Below are 18,691 nucleotides of genomic sequence, written 5' to 3' on the forward strand. Positions count from 1 at the left end.
ATTCTGGCGAAGGTTCTCCGTTAACGCTTGTGGTAGCGTCACAGTACTTGCATCGGCCTCTTCCGAAAGTTTCAACTTGTCAACTAGACGTTGTACCTCATCATGATCCATCGCACCAACAAGAGTAGTCACCGGCTATCCCGACAGACGGGAAGAAGAGCGCCTCCGAAAGGGGCGAAACCCTATTCTCTCAAAAACCCTAGAGAAACCCTAGAGCGTATTTTTGGAGAAAAAAAAAGTCATGACACCATTTTGATATAATCGATCACAAAAATAACATTATCTATAAGTTTTTCAACATGTTTACATTTATTTACACTAGAAAATCTTAATTTACTTGCAAGAACTATTTTCGAGTGATTATTACTTTTATTAAATGAAATTTAGTGTCCTATAATTTTACGTGTATCATTGTATTTTATTGTTATATTTATTATTTTAATAATATTTTTCATAAAAATAAAATTTATCATAATATTATGAATTATACTTGATTATAATTAAAAAATAAAAAATATATATCATAAATTTAGATTTATATCTCATAAAACAAATAAAAGTGAAAATAAATGATAAAAAATAATTATATATTCTAATTAAGAATAAATTAAAAGATAAAAAAATTAAATTAAAGAAAAATAGATAAAATGAAAAGGAAAAAAACATCAAATTACAATACACAGAGTTTCAAGTGTTACTTTTACGTAAATAAAGAAGAAAAAGAATGTTAGCGTTGAGTAGCATGGAATTTAACTGTTGAGTTACACCCCGTTCCCTATTAACGCCGTCACCTTACAGTTACATACACCTATACATATAGTGAGAGAAGGAATTAGGTACACCTATACATATACTCATATAGAGAGAGAAAGGAGTAGTACCTGCTGCTTTGCTTTTATAGTTGTCGGCTTTTGCTTTTTCCACTCTCCATCTTCTCCACCTTCACCACCACTCTTTTCTGCAACGAATTCTCAGGTAACGGCAGCGCTACGCTTTGCTCCTGCAAGTGAAATGGCGGCAATGTGCATCTGAGATCTCTGCATTTTCCTTCTAAAGCAAAAGGTTCATTTCGTCCGAAGCTTCGATACGATGGGGAGTGTGTCATCGGAGGAAGGCAGCGAGGACAGGTGCGGGAGCTACAGCTTGAGCGCGGACGTCAGCGAGTCGGAGAGCTCGAATGGTGAAGTAGAGGAGGATGAGTGCGGCGGCGCTTCGAGTTCCGCGGGGTTTTCCCCCTTCGCCGCCGGCGGTTCGGCGTCCTTGTCGCCGATTTTCAGTTTTCCGGTCGTCGGAGGCAAGGATGTGGTGGTTTGGGACGAGAAGCCGCTCAAACGTAGCTCTGATTTGTCAGGTTTGCTGCTAGATAGATTGTTTTGTGCGAATTCTGTAGTGTCTACTCAGGTGAAGTTATTGCAGCTCAGAATTTGAGTAATTGAGTTGTGTTTCTAGGTTTCTGGTGCAGATTTTGCTAGAAGAATCTTGTGTTCACCGATCTAATTTGTGCTTGTTCATTTCCTGGCGTAAATTTATTCGACATTTTTGTCTTTGATTTGTTGATTCGATGCATTTAGTCTAGAATCAGTGGATTTGCATAAGATTGTTGTTAGTCATAGCAATGCCCTGAATATTCTCTCTTATTTTGTCGCATTATAGAAATTGAGATGATGAAGGAAAGATTTGCTAAGCTTCTTCTGGGCGAAGACATGTCTGGAGGAGGTAAAGGAGTTTGTACTGCGCTAGCAATTTCGAATGCTATCACTAATCTTTCTGGTATGTCCCGTTAGCCTCTAATTCAACTAGTTTTGATTTCCTGCGCTGGTTCATTTTCTTCCCTTTTTTTGATAATACGGTTGTAATTGTAGCTACTGTATTTGGGGAATTGTGGAGGCTGGAGCCCATGGCTCCTCAAAAGAAGGCAATGTGGTGCAGGGAGATGGAATGGCTCTTGTCTGTGAGTGATTCGATTGTGGAGCTTGTTCCCTCGATTCAACAGTACCCGGGCGGTGGCACTTATGAGGTGATGGCAACGAGACCACGTTCAGACTTATATATGAACTTGCCAGCACTCAAGAAGCTAGATGCGATGTTGATCAGCATTCTTGATGGGTTTTGTGACACGGAGTTTTGGTATGTTGATCGAGGGATTGTTGTGGATGATCAAGACAAGTATTCACCCGGTGCATTGTCTGGGAGGCCTTCTGTTCGACAGGAAGAGAAGTGGTGGCTTCCGTGCCCTAAGGTTCCTGGTAAGGGCCTGTCTGAAGAGTCGAGGAAGAGGTTGCAACAGTGCAGGGATTGCACAAACCAGATATTGAAAGCAGCATTAGCCATAAATGGTAATGTGCTAGCTGAAATGGACATTCCAGCAGCCTATATTGAAACATTGCCAAAGGTGATTGTATTCCCTTTGTGATACAGTTTGTTGATTCGTAAAGAACATAGCTTAACTTACTTAACTAGATGTGTTCTATTTTTGCTCAAAAATGTCTCTGCAGAATGGAAGAGATTGCTTGGGCGATATCATCTACAGGTATATAACAGCTGATCAGTTTGCACCCGAATGCCTTCTTGATTGCCTCGACTTGTCAACGGAGCATCACACTCTAGACGTGGCAAATAGAGTTGAGGCAGCCGTGCATGTTTGGAAGATGAAAGAAAAGAAGAAACACCCTAATGACCCAAAATCTAAGCGGAAGTCATGGGGTGGTAAGGTGAAGGGTTTCGTAGCTGAACATGGAGAAAAGAATCTGTTTCTGGCGCAGCGTGCTGAGACATTGTTGCACAGTCTTAGGCTTCGTTTCCCCGGCCTTCCACAAACTGCACTAGATATGAGCAAAATTCAGTACAACAAGGTAACCAAATCTTGCTTTCTTCTACTTTTTTTGACCTATCATTCGATCAAAAACACTGGTTTGTTGCACAATAACTATCCCGACTAAAATATCAAGATTTTGCTCCTCTCTCTTGCAGGATGTAGGGCACTCCATTCTTGAAAGCTATTCGCGAGTCATGGAGAGTTTAGCGTTCAATATAATTGCTAGGATCGATGATGTTGTGTTTGTGGATGATGCCACAAGGCGTTGCGCTGCAGCAGAGTCCATGTCAATCTTCGGCAGGGGAGGCGGTTTCAATGGCCTGCCCATTCAAAAGAAGATGTCACCGAGTCCCTTCTCCATTCAGCACACGCCCTACACATCTCCATTCGCAACCCCAACCTTCTGTTCATCCCCGCCCATGCCCAACAGCCCGAGAAGGTCCGTTACTCCACTGAGCAAGGCTGCCCAGACAAGAGTGCCAAATCATAAACTCGACAAAGTTGTGCCTACAGATCTTGATAAACTCTGGTCCTACGCTGGAAATCTCGGGTCCAGGAGAGTCCCGTGGGACGCCCCAGAACGCGACTGATGATCTGATTATCTGGTTGGAAGCAAGTCGGAAGTGTTAAATAGCGGAAGATTCATCTTTATATATCCTGTATATTTGCCTAGTTAGGTATTTTTATTTACCTGTCGAAGTTTTGATCTTTCTTCTTAGCACTTGACAAGATAAATTAGGTTTATTTATTTACCGCAGTTATGTAATTTCAACACTGAACTTGGGTAGTCTACAGCTTGTTGATTACTAATTGTGGTTGCTGGAATTTAATGTATTCAAGCAAATTTCATCCTAGAAAATCTGAGGGTTTGTCATGAATCAGGGAAAAACTCTATTCTACATGATGAGAGGAGAAGAGAAGAGGCAAACACTAAGACACGATGAGATGAGACGAACACTAACCCGTACTGCAGGCATTTGAAACCTTAAAATGATGGTAGTGTCATCTTGCTCTTGGCCTAATTGCAGAATTACTAAAATCAAGAAAGTAGAGACATGCATTACTTGGCAGACGGGAATTAGAATGCAAATCCACATTAGAAGGTAAAAAATAGAAACGAACAATGAATAATGGCAGAAAATAGGCAAGGAAAAGCACTATATTAAGATCAAAATCATCATTCAACAGCTGTAAAATAATGCTGTATAGTTAAGACTTGAATTTTGAATACAGCAAACAACTTTAACCATTTTATTGTTCTAACAAAAGCTAAAGGTAGAAAACTGAAACTTATACTGCAGAATCGTAAAGTAGCACCTAATATGTCGACCGGCAAGAAAGATATAATAGGAGCCAAGAAAACATCAGAGATGTGAGTTAACAACCGGCTACAAAACGAGCCAAAACCATCCCCTTTCCATCATCGAATATTCAGCAGCTCCAACCCAGCCTGCACGAAACAAGGAACATTTATATTATTTCTTGTTCGCTATTAGCAATTTACACAACAATGCCAGAAGAAATTACATCTAATGTTCAATTGTAGATATAGGATATGACCTCTACTTCCTTTTCATCTCATAAAATCGCAAAACTACTAAACTTAGAGGTGTGTTTACAGCAAATACTTAACATAACTACACCAAGGCTCAAGACCTAAACGCAAGCAAAATCCAACTACAAATGAAACAATATTCCAAGCACTAGCAAAATCCAACTAGAAATGCACAATGCTGATCAATAGGCAACAAACAATACACATAATAAAGCAAGCTCTAACAGAAATGCAACGCATAAAGCTCAAATTTGCAATGTTGAAACGATAAACTGATCAAACAAGAGCTCACTTCTATAGACGCGGTTGAATAAACCCAATCGGGAGGGGGCCAAAACATCTTTGAATAGCCAATGTGGCTATCAACAGGCCCGATACTCCCACTCCCCAAATCAAACAATCCAACGCCACGAGCCTTGAGCCCCCCCTCGTCCTCCCTATTGCAATACTGGTCTGTAAAGAATATGCAGTTCCCCCTACACTTCTCATCACCAAAAACCTCTGCAGCCGAAGCTGAAAACGCGCAATTATCACCCAAGAACAGCATTATATCCCCTAAATTAGTGATCTCTACCCATCTCTCACCTTCCTCATCCAGCCTAAACACCTTAAACTTCACAGTTCTCTCGCTCATAAACGAGTCGAACTCCTCGTAAAACTCAAGCCCCTCATTGAAACCTAGGTCATCAGCTGGCTCAACGCTTAGATACATATCTACCACCAACAAATCCCCATCAGAATCCACAAGCAACTTCTTGTCACCACCGAAAATCGAATTCGCAGCAACGCTCACATTCAAATCCACAGTGTTGACAACAACAATTCGGCCGGTGTTATCGACAGCGTAGAATTTCCCCTTCCAGAGGATCACATCATCGTACGGCGAGGGCAAATCATCAATGAGCCTCCATCTCTCGTCGCCGGACTTATACACCACCAATTTACCAGAAACGTGAATTGTCAAGAGCACGAAGCCGCCGCTGCTGCCATTGTTCAACACGGCGACTTTCTCCATGTAGAGATTCCCGGCCTCCCCAATCGAGCTCGCCGTCGGCCTGAAATTGATATACTGCAGCGCGTATTCCTCCCCCAATTCTCTAACCCTAATGTTGAAGAAACTGAAGAGCTTCGGGAAGGCGCTCGGGAAGGACTTGAATTGAGATCGATCGAGCGGGTTGAGAAGACGCATTCGCGCCGGGTTGTCCCGATCCAATTTGATGATCCATGAGGATTGATCGGGGAGCGGCGATTGGAGGGAATAGATTGTACGTTTGGAGAGGTAGAAGCCCCAGCTGGTGTCGGAGATCCCGCAATTGGGGAGGACGGGGAAGCGCGCGACGGAGGAGGGCGGAGGAGGGACGGCGGCGCGCCAGATGGCGCAGATGGAGCGGAAGCGGAGGACGTCGGTTGAGGTGGGTAGGTGCTGGGAAATGAGGTGGAGGAGTTCGGCCGGGAGGGTAGACCAATCCGCCATTGAAGATTGAAGCGAGGAAAAATTGAAGAATATTATTTTGGATTTTGAATTTGCTGCAGTGTGTGTTGGCGAAGGAGAGTTGGAATTTCCGAGAAACTACGTGTTGAAGCTTGTGCACGTTCTAAAAATAAACTCTACTTCCCATAATAAATTCCATTATCATTTATTATTAGGATAATGCTAGACACACATAATATCTGCACACATAATACCCTTAAAATTTTATTACCTAAATTAAATTATAATCATAACTAAATTACCCTTAATTTATATGAGAAAGTTTTTACAGATTTTATTTCTTTTTTCAACTTTGATAATTTTGGAAAGTTATTGATTTATTTCTAAAATATGGCCACCTTTTTTTTTGTAAATGATATGTAACAATATTGTTAATTTTTTTCAAATTGGAAAGTTTTTAAAAATTTATTTTTTATATTTATCTATAAAGATTAATCATTAAAAATAAACCTTCCTTAATTTAAGCTTTGTAAATAAATGCCCTAGAAGTAAACGCACTAGGTATATGGTCACCTTTTTCTTTTCTTTTCTTTTTTTACTTTTTATTTTGAACTCTAACTAGATTTTTTTCTTTATCTTTTTTTGAAATATGGCCACTTTTGTTTCCAAATGATATGTATTAATATTATTATTTTTTCTTTATTTTATTTAATATTATCATTTGGACTCTAACTATTAATTTTTTCTTTCTTTTTTTATTTTATTTTTAAATATGACCACTTTTTTAAAATGATACTGTATAAATATTATTAATTCTTTCTTTATTTTATTTAACATACAATTTTATACGGTCAGTTTATTTTGTCATCTGTTTTTTTTTCTTTCAAATTCACCACTTTTTTTTGGAAAATGATATAGTATGTATCAATATTATTAATTTTTTTCTTTATTTTATTTGACATACAATTTTATTTGGTCACTTTATTTTGTCATCTAACTATTATTATTTTTATTTTAAATATGGTCACTTTGTTTTGGAAATGATATGTAATACTTTATAATATAATGTAATATCTAATAATATAGGACATTCCTTAATTGCTTTTTTCAAGAATATCTTATAATTTAATTTTATGAAAATAATTGATCAATGTGCTCCACATATGACATTACTTTCATAGATATAATCATTTATTTTTTCACACACACACACACACACACACACACACACACATATATATATATATATATATATATATATATATATTGTAATGCCCCGCTCTTTTAATTAGATATTAGAATAAATAGTTGCATTAATTACGATATTTCTTTTGCATATTTAATTATTACTTGAGATTATTATAGTGATTCCGATATTTAATTATTATTTCTTTTAATTACATATTAGAATTATTCTTTATTTATATTAGATAAATAAATGAATGGGATTTCCTACATCCTCAAAGGTACATGAAGTACTTCGATAAAGGAAGAACGATTGTATATGAGTTAGATACAGTCGTTTAAGGAAATATGGGTAGTTAGAGAAAGGAGTGAATAGTGATTCACTGCATTTGTTGTTATCTTTTCTATTATTCACTCGAACACATGTTTTCGTGTTATCAAAGGTTCAAATAAACAAAAGCGTCTGAGTAACCTATCACGCTAAGGAAAGAGAATCATTGTCTTAAGTAGCAAAACACTGCAACCAGGTGGGCATTATTTTCATACATATCAAATGAGTTTAAATGTTACGTTCAAGCAAGTTATTTCATGACAGAATCTTTGAGTTGAAGTTATTTCAAGTATTGTCTTGCCAAAAAATGTTTCAATTTCAGTATGATATTTATCTGATGTGGCTTTGCCAATTATCATGTAATCGAATTCGGGTCTTGAGCAGTTGATAGCTATCCTGCCTTGACTAGTGTACACGAGGGACCGTGAGTCATCTAACGGGTTGGCCGGTCCGGTGTCCGTTGAGAGGTGGCCACCTCTCCGGCACTCAGCTTCAGATATGATAGATCAAGAGAACTTAAACTGCAGTCGAACTTTAAGAATCACAAATGAATTTAGTAAGCTTGGGCCTTTTAGCGAAAACTCCCTTGCTTGTACTGTTATGATGGCATGACAATTTACGTTTTTTTTTTAAGCATGCATGTTTATTTTATCTAGGCATACGTGTCCACTGAGTACCTTTGTACTCAACCCTGCATATATTTCTAAATGTGCAGGTTGAGCCGTGGACGGTGGTGATGAAGTGACGGGCGGAAACCTCCTTTTGTCTCAAGTTATATGTATTGATTAACTATTGGGTACATGTCTTCATACATGTAATCAGAACCCCTATTCCGCTGCGTACTCATGTTATTTTGGCTAAGTCGGAGCTATTCGAACTTATTAGTTGAATGAGTCATTGTGACTAAATCTTTGTTATATTATGAATGTTTCCTTCGTTATCAATGATTCTTCGTTGTTTACTTCCCCTTTCTATCCCCGCTCCTAATCTCCCTCCCCTGGTCATGATTTCCCGGTTTAATTATCCTTAATTAAGTCCGGTAGTGACATATATATATATATATATATATATATATATATATTTTGAGTTGACTAATTTAATATAATATATTATCCTATAGTATAATTTCATTGAGTAGTCGATCGAAATGTTGAACGTATGACATTATTTTCATAATTTTAGTAATTTTTTAAATAAATTATTTATATTATTCCGAGTTCACTAATTTATTATAATATATTTTCTTATAGTATATTTGTACTGAATTGTCGATCCATGTGCTCAACGCACGACGACATTATTCCAAAACAATTATAGCCATTTACTTTTATTTTCTAATTTTTATTTCTATGTCCCTAATTTGCTACTATATATGATTTTTTCGTGAACCTATACCTTTATGAAATAATCAAATAAAGTAGCTACCGTGTGTTATCATTCAAACCATTAAAATAATTCCTTCATATTTTATAGTACTGTTTTTTTTTTTTTTTGTCAAGTTCCCTTTATGAAATAATAGAAGAAAGTAGCTAATGTCATCTATCATTCAAACCATTATAATAATTCCTTCTTTTTTATACTCCCTCCGTCCATGAAAAAATTTTCTAGGAGTGAGTGACACGGGTTTTAAGAAAAGATATAGTTGAGTGTATTGAGAGTGAATAAAAGGTAGTTGAATGTATTAGGAGTGGTGAAAATGTGTTATAATTAATATCGAGAGTTGTGAAAAGTGAAAAGTGAAAAGTAAGAGTAATTATAAGTGGTGGGGTATAGTCCAAAAATAGGTAGGAAATTTTTTTGTGGACGTCCCAAAAAAGAAAGATAGGAAGTTTCACGCATGCATGACATTACTTTTATAATTATAGTCATTCATTTTTTATATATTTTTTATTTTGAGTTGACTAATTTAATATATATAATATATTATCCTATAGTATAATTTCATTGAGTAGTCGATCAAAATGTTCAACGTATGACATTGTTTTCATAATTTTAGTACTAATTTTTTATACAAATTATATTTATTATTTTGAATTCACTAATTTATTATTGAGTTGTCGATGTGCTCAACGCATGACGACATTATTCCAAAGCAATTATAGTAATTTACTTTTATTTTTTATTTTTTATTTTGATGTCCATAATTTGCTATGATTTTTTCGTTAACATATACCTTTATGAAATAATCAAATAAAGTAGCTACGGTGTGTTATCATTCAAACCATTAAAATAATTTCTTCCTATATTTTTTTATTTCAAGTTCCCTTTATGAAATAATTGAAGAAATTAGCTAGCGTCATTTATCATTCGTACCATTATAAAACTCCTTCATATTTTATATATTTTTATTTCATATTCACTAATTTATAATGTCCTATTACATAATTTCATTGAGAAAACGATTGGTGTGCTTAATGTATGGGAGTATAATATATTTTCTTATAGTATATTTGTATTGAATTGTAGATGCATGTGACAACGAACGACACTATTCCAAAATAATTATAGTCATTCATTTTTATTTATTTTCTCTAATTTGTTATGATTTTTTCGTTAATATATACCTTTATAAAATAATTAATCAAAGAAAGTAGCTAAGAGTGTGTTATCATTTGAACTATTATTACAGTACTTTCATATTTTATATTTTATATTCACTAATTCATTATAATATAATGTCCTATATTATAATTCCATTGAGCAATCGATCGATGTGCTCAAAGTAAGACATTATTTTATGATTTTACTAATTTATTTCTATTATTTCAATTTCACTAATTTATTATAATATATTATTGTATAGTATATTTCTATTGAGTTGTCCATCAATGTGCTCATATTGTCATTCACTTTTATTTTCTAATTTTTATTTCTACTTCCCTAATTTGCTATGATTTTTTCGTTAAGCTATTCCAAAAATTATATACTTTAAATATATAGCTAATTATTCATCTTTAAATTAATATTAATACAAAATCTAGTTTTGCAATTTAAAAAAGAAAATAAAGAATCCTAAAATGGATTAATCGCATTCTTCTTAATGGCATAATAGTTATCGTAATAAAATAATATGCAAATAAAAACAATAAAATTGGTATCTTATAAAAATATATAAATATATCATTATTATAGAAAATAAGAAATAAAAAAATAAATAAGAAAATCGAAAACTCCAAATTTATGAGAATGGAGTTTTTATGATGATGGAGTTTGATAACGATTTGTTTACTAGTTATAACAGTTATTCTATCTTCGCTATATAATCATGGTGGAGTTTGATAATAGAATAGTTAAACATTAATTGCACCTAAAAAAGGATAGTTAAACAATTTGTGGGATTGATTGATATAATTGAAGAAAGTAAGGTTTAAATTATTATGGAAAGATTATGGGTAATCTTTTCCTTTATAGTATCATGGATATTTATGTAAAACATAAATTCAAATAAATAAAATTAATTTTTTTAGAGTTTGAAAATATATAAAATGACCAAAAAGTCCAATTATGTGCGCACATATTATGTGTGTTTAGCAGTACTCTTATTATTAAAGGGGCAATTGCCCCTAAATACATAAACTTTCACTAAATTTTGATATTGCATCATTTTTAAAATTTGCCTCAAAAAGTCAGAATACATCACCTTTATCTATATTCTGATTTTGTACATGACCACTAAATCTGTATACCGTGAAGATGAGTTGGCAGCCGAAAATCCACATAAGCACACCGACCGGAGCATTTTAATGACGTGGCATACAACATGGCCAAAACTGTGTTGTTTGGCTCAATAATTGAAACACAAAATTTTCAATCCCTAAATCAAAAATTGAACAGAACTCACATTTTGCAATGCAGAATGCAAAATGTTGAATTTAGACAGCGTGTATTTTTGTCATTTGTCTAGGTATTGTTCTGAAGATTCATATGTTGTTTGTTTCGTTGGCCAAAAAGAGGGAACAGTCAGCAACAGATGTTGGTGGCTTAGAGCATCAAAGACTTGGAATCATTAAAATCTGAGCATCTACAAGCGGTAGAGCATATTGAAGTATATAAATGAAAGTGAATAAGCTATCTTAAACCAAGCCAACACTACACAATTATGATGAATCTCAAGATTCCAGATGAACAAAACATGAACAGCCTTCACTGAAAATCGCAGCAGCAGCTAGGTCCAGCCTTCATGAAAAATGCAGCAGCAGCGCTGTCGCGAGCCCAACCATTGAACCCTCCACTGTCGCGATCTTAACCCCACGAATCCTAATCACCTGCGCGTCGCGAGCCTTACCCCCATGAATCCTAATCACCAGCGACTCGCGAGCTTTACCTTCACGAACCTGGTCCGCCGCGCTGTCGTGAGCCACAACCCTACTCAGTCGTGAGTTCACTTGAGAGTTCAGTGAGCGCCGTCGTGAGTTAAGCGAGAGTTGAGTGCATGAGTTCTGTTCAATTTCTGATTTAGGGATTGAAAATTTTGTGTTTCAATTATTGAGCCAAATGACACAGTTTTGGCCATGTTGTATACCGCGTCATTAAAATGCTCCGGCCGGCGTACTTATGTGGATTTTCGGCTGCTAACTCGTCTTCACGGGATACAGATTTAGTGGTCATGTGCAAAATCAGAAAATAGATAAAGGTGATGTATTCTGAGGCGGATTTTAAAGATGATGTGCAATATCAGAATTTAGTGAAATTTTATGTATTTAGGGGCAATTACCCCATTTTTAAATTACTCGTAACATTTGTATCCTATGATAAAAAAATGTTTATACAACACCTAGTTTAACTTTTTACACAAAATCTCCTGTACACTCAGGTGTACGGTACATTCGAGTCGTACCTGACCCAAATCATGACTTGGATCCAACCCAACTGGACTATCCTACATGAATGTCAAGTGTTAGTGTCATTTCGATATAGTGTTAGTGTCATTTACATGTAGTGTTAGTGTCATTTCAATATAGTGTTAGTGTCATTTTCGAAATGCTATCATTTATAAAACAAAATAGTGTTAGTGCTGTTTTTGAAATAGTGTCATTTGTAAAATAAAATAGTGTTAGTGTCATTCCAAGATCGTGTTAGTGTTAATGTGATAACACTCACTTTTCCATGGTTTTTAATGTTCTTATGATGTTAATTTTATAGGAAATTGAATGTTTGATTATTATTTTGTGCTTAAATTGCTTTATCTTGTGAAATATTATATTTGCTCGTACTTTTGATGTATTTTACAGAAGTATTTAGTTTGAATTTGGACTATTGGTCTTAATGAAAGTTGTAGTTCGTCTCGATACGAGTTCGTAGGCGCAAACTATTCAAAAATCCGAGTTCGGAAGAGGAAGATATAACCGAAAAAAGAAAGTCGCGCGCAATAGTGAATAGTTCCGACGGGAATTTCTGAATTTTTGTGATTTTCGGATTTTCTTAGTATTTTTGAGTTCTTCACTATAGTTATCTCTTGTGCCTATATATATGTCTTCTTTTGACCTATTTAGGTTCCCAACTTTAGTTTTTCAGTTCTTTAGCTTTTAGTTTTCATTGTTTTCCAGTTTTTAGAGCTTGGATTGGATTTCTGCACGGATTGAAGATTCAAGATCGTTCTTTCGATTTTATATAATACAGTTTTTACATTTGATTTCTTATTAATTATGTTTATGTTTTCTTTTACTATGTCTGGCTAAGTTTTTAATATGGTTCTAGGGTTTGTAAATAGTTAATTAGATTCATGTAATTAATTTGTTAATATCTATTTGCCTTACTAGTTTATGATTCATAATTCCTGGTGCTTGATTTCTTGTGGATTATCTGGGAATGTATGATATGATTTTAACACCTGACGGAGATAGATGGATCGTAGAGAGCTATTCTTAGGAGCTATTGAGAGTTAATAGATTATCTTGAGACCTGACAGAGATAGATAATTTATTAATCTACGATCTTTGCTGCTCTGAGTATTTGATTAAATGTGTGATCTATCATCATAACTGGATTAAACTGGTAAATAGGATTAATAGATTGATTTTGTGGATTTAGTTAATGAATTTACTACCCTAGAATCAGTTGCTTTATCATTTGATTTCTTTACCTGCATTTTATTTGCTATTGTTTGCAATTTAGTTTTGATTAAATATTCTTCCTATATCGATTGCCTGGATACTGTGATAGTTTAGATTAGGAGTACTTAGAGTTATTTCGTTTATCAGTCCCTGAGGATACGATACTCGATTGCTTTTTATTACTACAATTGCGATGTGTTAGTTGCAGTTTTAATTGCTAATAAATTAGTGATGTCATTTCGTGTTAGTGTTAGTGTCATTTAAAGAAAATAATGGGTCATGATAGTCCAACTAGGTCAGGATCTGGGTCAGGGTACAATCCGAGTGTACAGTACACCCGCAATGAAGAAAACAAGTTGGAAGTTCATCAAATTCTCTCTCTTTTATTCGTCTACTTATCCCTCAATTTCTCTCTCCAAATTCTTCTTTCCTTTCTTACAATTTCAATACAAAAATAGGTCTCTCTTTTATTCGTCTACTTATCCCCCAATTTCTCTCTCGAAATTCTTCTTTCATTTCTTACAATTTCAATACAAAAATAGGTAAACTTGGTGGGTTCATAACAATATTTTACTCCCCTAAACATATACATAGTGTTCAATACTTTTATTTTCATATAAATTGGATAATATATTCGATGATAGTTAGATATTTAAACTTATTCTAAATACAATTAGTACCCGAATCAATTTAAATTTATAAAATATCTAAATAATCAAAATATACATGTGATAGGAGGGAATAGATTGCGAGTTTAGAATGGGCCCAGTTTGAGAATTGATTGGACCTAGTCTTTTTTCAGCCCAACTCGGCCCAAAAACCAAATTACTGATTGGATGTGTTTTTTGACAGCCAGCCCGGCCAAAAATCAGGACAACTCTACGAAGGCCAAATTAAGTTCTCTAAACTTGTTTTGGCAGTGAACTGCCAAAAAAGAGGGGATAAAGTGTAGTACAACTAACTTAACTGTATGTACAAGAGCAGCAAGCATCAGTAATTCTTCTGATACAAGCCTCAAGCTTTTCCACTTGAAGCACAAATTCCTCTCAATCGCTGCAACCTCTTTTCTATCACCCACATAGCCAGTGACATTGGTTTAAATTACAAATCCTAGTAATGTATGATCGGGTAATTGTTTTTCCACAATATGCTATAGAAACCAGTAAAACTATAGAAACCAAACATAAATTACATCTCTTGTAATCTTTCGAGTATCAATACAGGGACTGAGCGCTTTTCTTACAAAGCATCTCGCGCAGAAATCCGACACGTAATAGCATCCGCAACTGAAGATATCCCCAACTCCGGCGCTGATATTTTGTAGTGCTGAGATCAACAAATCAAACAAGTTTAAATGATCTTTCTTCTTTCGGATCTAACAAACATGTGATAAGGGGGCGATGAACGAACCTTGTGTATGCGGGCTTGGTCAGCTCGTGTTTCCAACTCCTCCAACCCTATATATGTCCCTTTAATGAGTCCCTTTAGGGCTGTCATCTGGCAAAACAACAATCACTTAGGAAGAGTTGAAAATCAATTCCAACCCAAGGAAAAGTAAAATAGAATATGAAAAGCAATAAGAAAAGAATAAAAATTCTGACCAAAGATGAAATCTATTCTCATATTAGTCATGATGATGCATTTAGAAAGGTTTGACTGAGGGTCTCACCTCATCAGGTGAAGCACCAAAACGAGCAGCGAGGATGTAAGAGGTGCTGTCTGATATGCCGCACCTCTTCAAGGACTCCGATATCTGGTTATATACAAAGGTAATAACTCAAGCAGAGTTCCACAAGACTAACAATAAGCAGCACACCATTCCTTACATGTTTGGAGCCCGAGTAGTTGTAGACAAGCTCCGAATGAAGAGTGCGAGTCATCAGTGAGTCTCGTGATTTCGCTACGAGCGTCTTGTATGCAGCAGCAAGAACAGGGAAAACATCTGGTATCTGTCCAATTATAAGTCATGAATACCACAGACACACCAAAAGTGCGAAAAAACAAACAAGTATCGCGTTTGTACTTACAAGTGAAGCATTGAGAAATGCTACTTCTGGTTCCAAAGTCCCTGCTTGCATCAACTCCAAAAGCTCTCTGCACACAAAAACCAGGTTTCATCTCCTTCTTCATAAGAGATTAAATGGCAAATGCTCCCTGCCTTGAACAGTATGCCCATAAAAAATTCATTGAGTTTCAGAAACCTTTCTAAGAGGGTGTTTGGCTAAGCTTATTTTAAAAAGCTTATAAGCTAAGAACTTATAAATTAATCAATATGTTAAGGACAAGAAAACCCTAGAGTGATGAAATTGGAATGGTATATGAATAGAACATAACAAATCATGGAGTTATTTTTGTAAAATGATTATTGTGTATAAGATAATGAGAAAATAAAATAAATTGGGGTAGCGGAACTTATTTATTGTGGAACTTATGAACACTTGGAACTTATTTTTCTAGTTTATGAGCTATTGATGAGCTTATTTTGCCAAGCAATTTGAATGAGCTAATAAAAAACAGCTTATATAAGCTCAGCCAAACACCCTCTAAGCAAGACCTCAGTTCAGTTAAACATACACAACACACATAATCGCGTCATTATCTCAGAACCAGAACTAATTTCGGTATTGGCATTAAAACAACAGCAAATTTCTATCTTCTCCTCCGTGAAAGTTATATGCAAACAAAAATGCACGAGACAACATCTTCTATAAGCAACAGCTTGCCAAATCATAGAGTATCTCTAGAAGAATTGAAAAGCACCTAAAATGAAAATTTTACAATCGGCAAGGAAGAGAAATTAGGAGAAACGATAGAAAGGAGTAAGCGTACTTGGAATTGGTGACGTCGACGAAGAGAGCAAGAGAGAGAGTGGTACCACCGATCTCGAAGTTGTTCATTTCTGCGTTTCAAAAAATTGTGGAGAAGAATATATGCGGATTTGGGGTTTTACGGAGGCGCCGAGGAAGAAGGAGGCGGCGCGGTGAGAGTGAGGGGAAGAGAGAATAGAAAAAAAAAACAGAAAAATATCTTAATGGGTTGATACATTTGAGCTTAGTTTATTAATTAATTGGGCTTTTTTATTTATGTTGGACCTTTGTAATTTGTTTTTCTTTTTTCTTCTCTTGTAACCAATGGAGCCAATGGGCTTATTTATCTTGGGCTTATCTGTAAAAAGTTTAATAGAATAACGGCCCTTAAAAAGAGACGAGTTTTTGAAATTTTTGAGATAAGAAAAAAATTACATTTATTTCTATAGTGGTGAATAATATAGTGTTACAAATGACTTAATATTTAACTTAAAGATAGAGAAAATGATGATTTGCTGTGTGGCGTGGATAAAATAAAGTGCAGATAGCTAGAAAAAATATTGAGAAGATAGAAAAGTGTAGAGAGAGATAAATATTTAATTTTTGATTTTATCATTTTACTGAAAATTCAAAATTTTGATAATGAATTGGTAGAGTGTCGGTATATCGAAAATTTTCATGGAGTGGAAGTCGTTCAACAGGTGAGCAATGTTCGAATAGGAATAGGTTTCTCTTCTTGTGGAGCTGAATGCCATGCACTCAGAAGCCAATATCAATTTTAAAGAAGAAAACATCCCTTGAATAACTGAAAAAAAGGAATGATTACAAATTAATTACAAAGATGAACTCATAATCTTTTGAGGGTAAAGTCTATGCCACACCCAGGTGCCCAGCACTCCCACTCCCGATGCACGCCACGTGGCACTTTTCATTTAATCAATTTATCTTTTCCTTTTGTAGTTTTGAGTTAACTCCGTTTATGGGTTCCGTCTAGCACTCAATTGATTCTTGGGAACAGTAATGTCATGGCATCAGAATTCGGCAAAATTTGTTACCGAAACACTCGGCAAGCATGACACATGCTTAATTTTCCGCGCCAATTTTTCAATTCCAATTTTTTGGGGGATTAAAACATGACTTTTGGGTTTACTTTCTTCCATTTCTTCCACACGAAGTCTGAGCTGATTCTGAAGCACTTCATTTTTCTTAAATGAAAATTTATATTGTAAACTCGATTTTTCTATTGTGAAGTGTCCATATTCAAGCTATTTCAAGATCTATTGTAAGGTTATGTTTCTTTTCTAATTTTGACGGATTATTTGTGAATTTTGTTCATTTTTTAATCATTTATTTTTATTCTTCTTATATGAAAATTGAAATTGTAAGCTCGATTTTTCTATTGTGAAGTGTTCATATTCAAACTATTTTAAGCTCTATTGTAAGTTACGTATTTTTCTAGTTTTGACGGATTATTAGTGAATTTTGTTCATTTTATTTGTTTATTGTGTATTTTTAGTTTGATAATATCATATTTTTATGTTGTTTTTTTTTGTTATTGAATATCATAACTACCGATTCTGGCAAGTACATATTTCGGTAAAGTTTTGTTTTTAATTCGAAAAGTGCCTTCTTGTAATAATATCATAAATTTAAATATTGGTAGAGTTTTGGCAATTTTTCATTTCGGCAAGTACATATATCGGCCTATTTTTTTATTGAATAAAAATCTGCCGATATATGTACTTGCCGGTATTGGCAAGTCATTATTTTGGCAAAAGTTTACTTTTTAATTCGGCATGAGACTTATTTTAATGGTATGACGTAATATTTTCGTATTATGAATGACATTTGTAACATTTTAGGTTAATCATGGAATTTGATTTGAATGGGTCTCCTTTTGATGATGTTGGCTTTGAATACGAAGTATTGGTTACTGATGAACCATTTGTAGAAGAACCTATTATTGAAGATGTAGCAAGGGATGGAGATGGTGAAGATGGTGAGCAAAATTTGGAAGATGAGATTCAAAATTTGAATGGTGAAGATTTTGACTTGGTGGATGAATTTGAGAAAAAATTAGAACCAGGGTTCCCCGTGAAAGATCCCGATGTTGCTCAAATTTTTTTTTCAATTTTTCCCAAAACATATAGTAATTGTCAATATAATAATTGCCGAAATACATAGTAATTTTCGGATATAATTGCCGAATAAAATATAGTAATTATCTATCATACAATGTCTCTTTAAAAATAAAACAACTGCATCTCTTTAAAAATAATTTCAAAATTAATATTTTTCATGATTATAAAATAATGTTGTTGCCGAACTAAAATAATGTCTGCCAAGCATTAAAATTGGCTGGCCAAATAACAGCTGCCAAAACCATGGAAAATGGTGATATGCATTACAACTGTATTTTGAAGGAATAAAATAAACATATAAATTCTTTTTTAAAAAAGATAATTTCTTATAATTGAACTTGCTACTATTTAGTTCACATAATCAACATACTT

General features: G+C 34.6%; 3 protein-coding genes across 4 annotated transcripts; 1 reads left to right on the forward strand and 2 right to left on the reverse strand.

Annotated features, from left to right (window-relative positions):
- The first annotated feature begins 833 nt into the window (after positions 1-833).
- Positions 834-3,674, forward strand: LOC130989234 (rop guanine nucleotide exchange factor 1). The gene is made up of 5 exons (XM_057913187.1): positions 834-1,351; positions 1,654-1,770; positions 1,863-2,392; positions 2,496-2,852; positions 2,971-3,674. Exons 1-5 carry the CDS (start codon positions 1,090-1,092, stop codon positions 3,403-3,405), a joined length of 1,701 nt encoding a protein of 566 aa, XP_057769170.1. The 5' UTR covers positions 834-1,089; the 3' UTR covers positions 3,406-3,674.
- On the reverse strand, positions 3,538-5,987 carry LOC130989235 (F-box protein SKIP23-like). 2 transcript variants are annotated; one of them, XR_009090541.1, is made up of 3 exons: positions 4,663-5,964; positions 4,133-4,265; positions 3,538-3,848 (listed from the first exon to the last, which is right to left on the reverse strand). XR_009090541.1 is itself a non-coding variant. In XM_057913188.1 (2 exons), the coding sequence occupies exons 1-2, from the start codon at positions 5,842-5,844 to the stop codon at positions 4,236-4,238; spliced, it is 1,212 nt and encodes a 403-aa protein (XP_057769171.1). In that variant the 5' UTR covers positions 5,845-5,987; the 3' UTR covers positions 3,957-4,235. The 2 variants fall into 2 exon arrangements, 1 of the variants encoding a protein (XP_057769171.1); XM_057913188.1 differs by lacking the exon at positions 3,538-3,848 and having other exon boundaries at positions 3,957-4,265; positions 4,663-5,987.
- Positions 5,988-14,368: 8,381 nt separating this feature from the next.
- On the reverse strand, positions 14,369-16,405 carry LOC130989236 (uncharacterized). Its single transcript, XM_057913189.1, has 6 exons — positions 16,201-16,405; positions 15,399-15,465; positions 15,198-15,320; positions 15,041-15,124; positions 14,782-14,868; positions 14,369-14,697 (listed from the first exon to the last, which is right to left on the reverse strand). Exons 1-6 carry the CDS (start codon positions 16,266-16,268, stop codon positions 14,611-14,613), a joined length of 516 nt encoding a protein of 171 aa, XP_057769172.1. The 5' UTR covers positions 16,269-16,405; the 3' UTR covers positions 14,369-14,610.
- Between the last annotated feature and the right edge of the window lie 2,286 nt (positions 16,406-18,691).

This window comes from Salvia miltiorrhiza, chromosome 6 (assembly GCF_028751815.1).
Source record: "Salvia miltiorrhiza cultivar Shanhuang (shh) chromosome 6, IMPLAD_Smil_shh, whole genome shotgun sequence".
Lineage (NCBI taxonomy): Eukaryota > Viridiplantae > Streptophyta > Magnoliopsida > Lamiales > Lamiaceae > Salvia > Salvia miltiorrhiza.

Excerpts from the sequence above, each read along its gene's own strand:
- LOC130989234 (XM_057913187.1), top strand. The coding sequence starts at position 1,090 with ATGGGGAGTGTGTCATCGGAGGAAGGCAGCGAGGACAGGTGCGGGAGC. Across the intron at positions 1,771-1,862 it reads TGCTATCACTAATCTTTCTG|CTACTGTATTTGGGGAATTG; the intron begins GTATGTCCCGTT and ends TTGTAATTGTAG. Across the intron at positions 2,393-2,495 it reads ATATTGAAACATTGCCAAAG|AATGGAAGAGATTGCTTGGG; the intron begins GTGATTGTATTC and ends ATGTCTCTGCAG.
- LOC130989235 (XM_057913188.1), bottom strand. The coding sequence starts at position 5,844 with ATGGCGGATTGGTCTACCCTCCCGGCCGAACTCCTCCACCTCATTTCC. Across the intron at positions 4,266-4,662 it reads ATTCAACCGCGTCTATAGAA|GCTGGGTTGGAGCTGCTGAA; the intron begins GTGAGCTCTTGT and ends TGTTTCGTGCAG.
- LOC130989236 (XM_057913189.1), bottom strand. The coding sequence starts at position 16,268 with ATGAACAACTTCGAGATCGGTGGTACCACTCTCTCTCTTGCTCTCTTC. Across the intron at positions 15,466-16,200 it reads GTCGACGTCACCAATTCCAA|AGAGCTTTTGGAGTTGATGC; the intron begins GTACGCTTACTC and ends TTTTGTGTGCAG. Across the intron at positions 14,869-15,040 it reads TTGGTGCTTCACCTGATGAG|ATGACAGCCCTAAAGGGACT; the intron begins GTGAGACCCTCA and ends TTGTTTTGCCAG.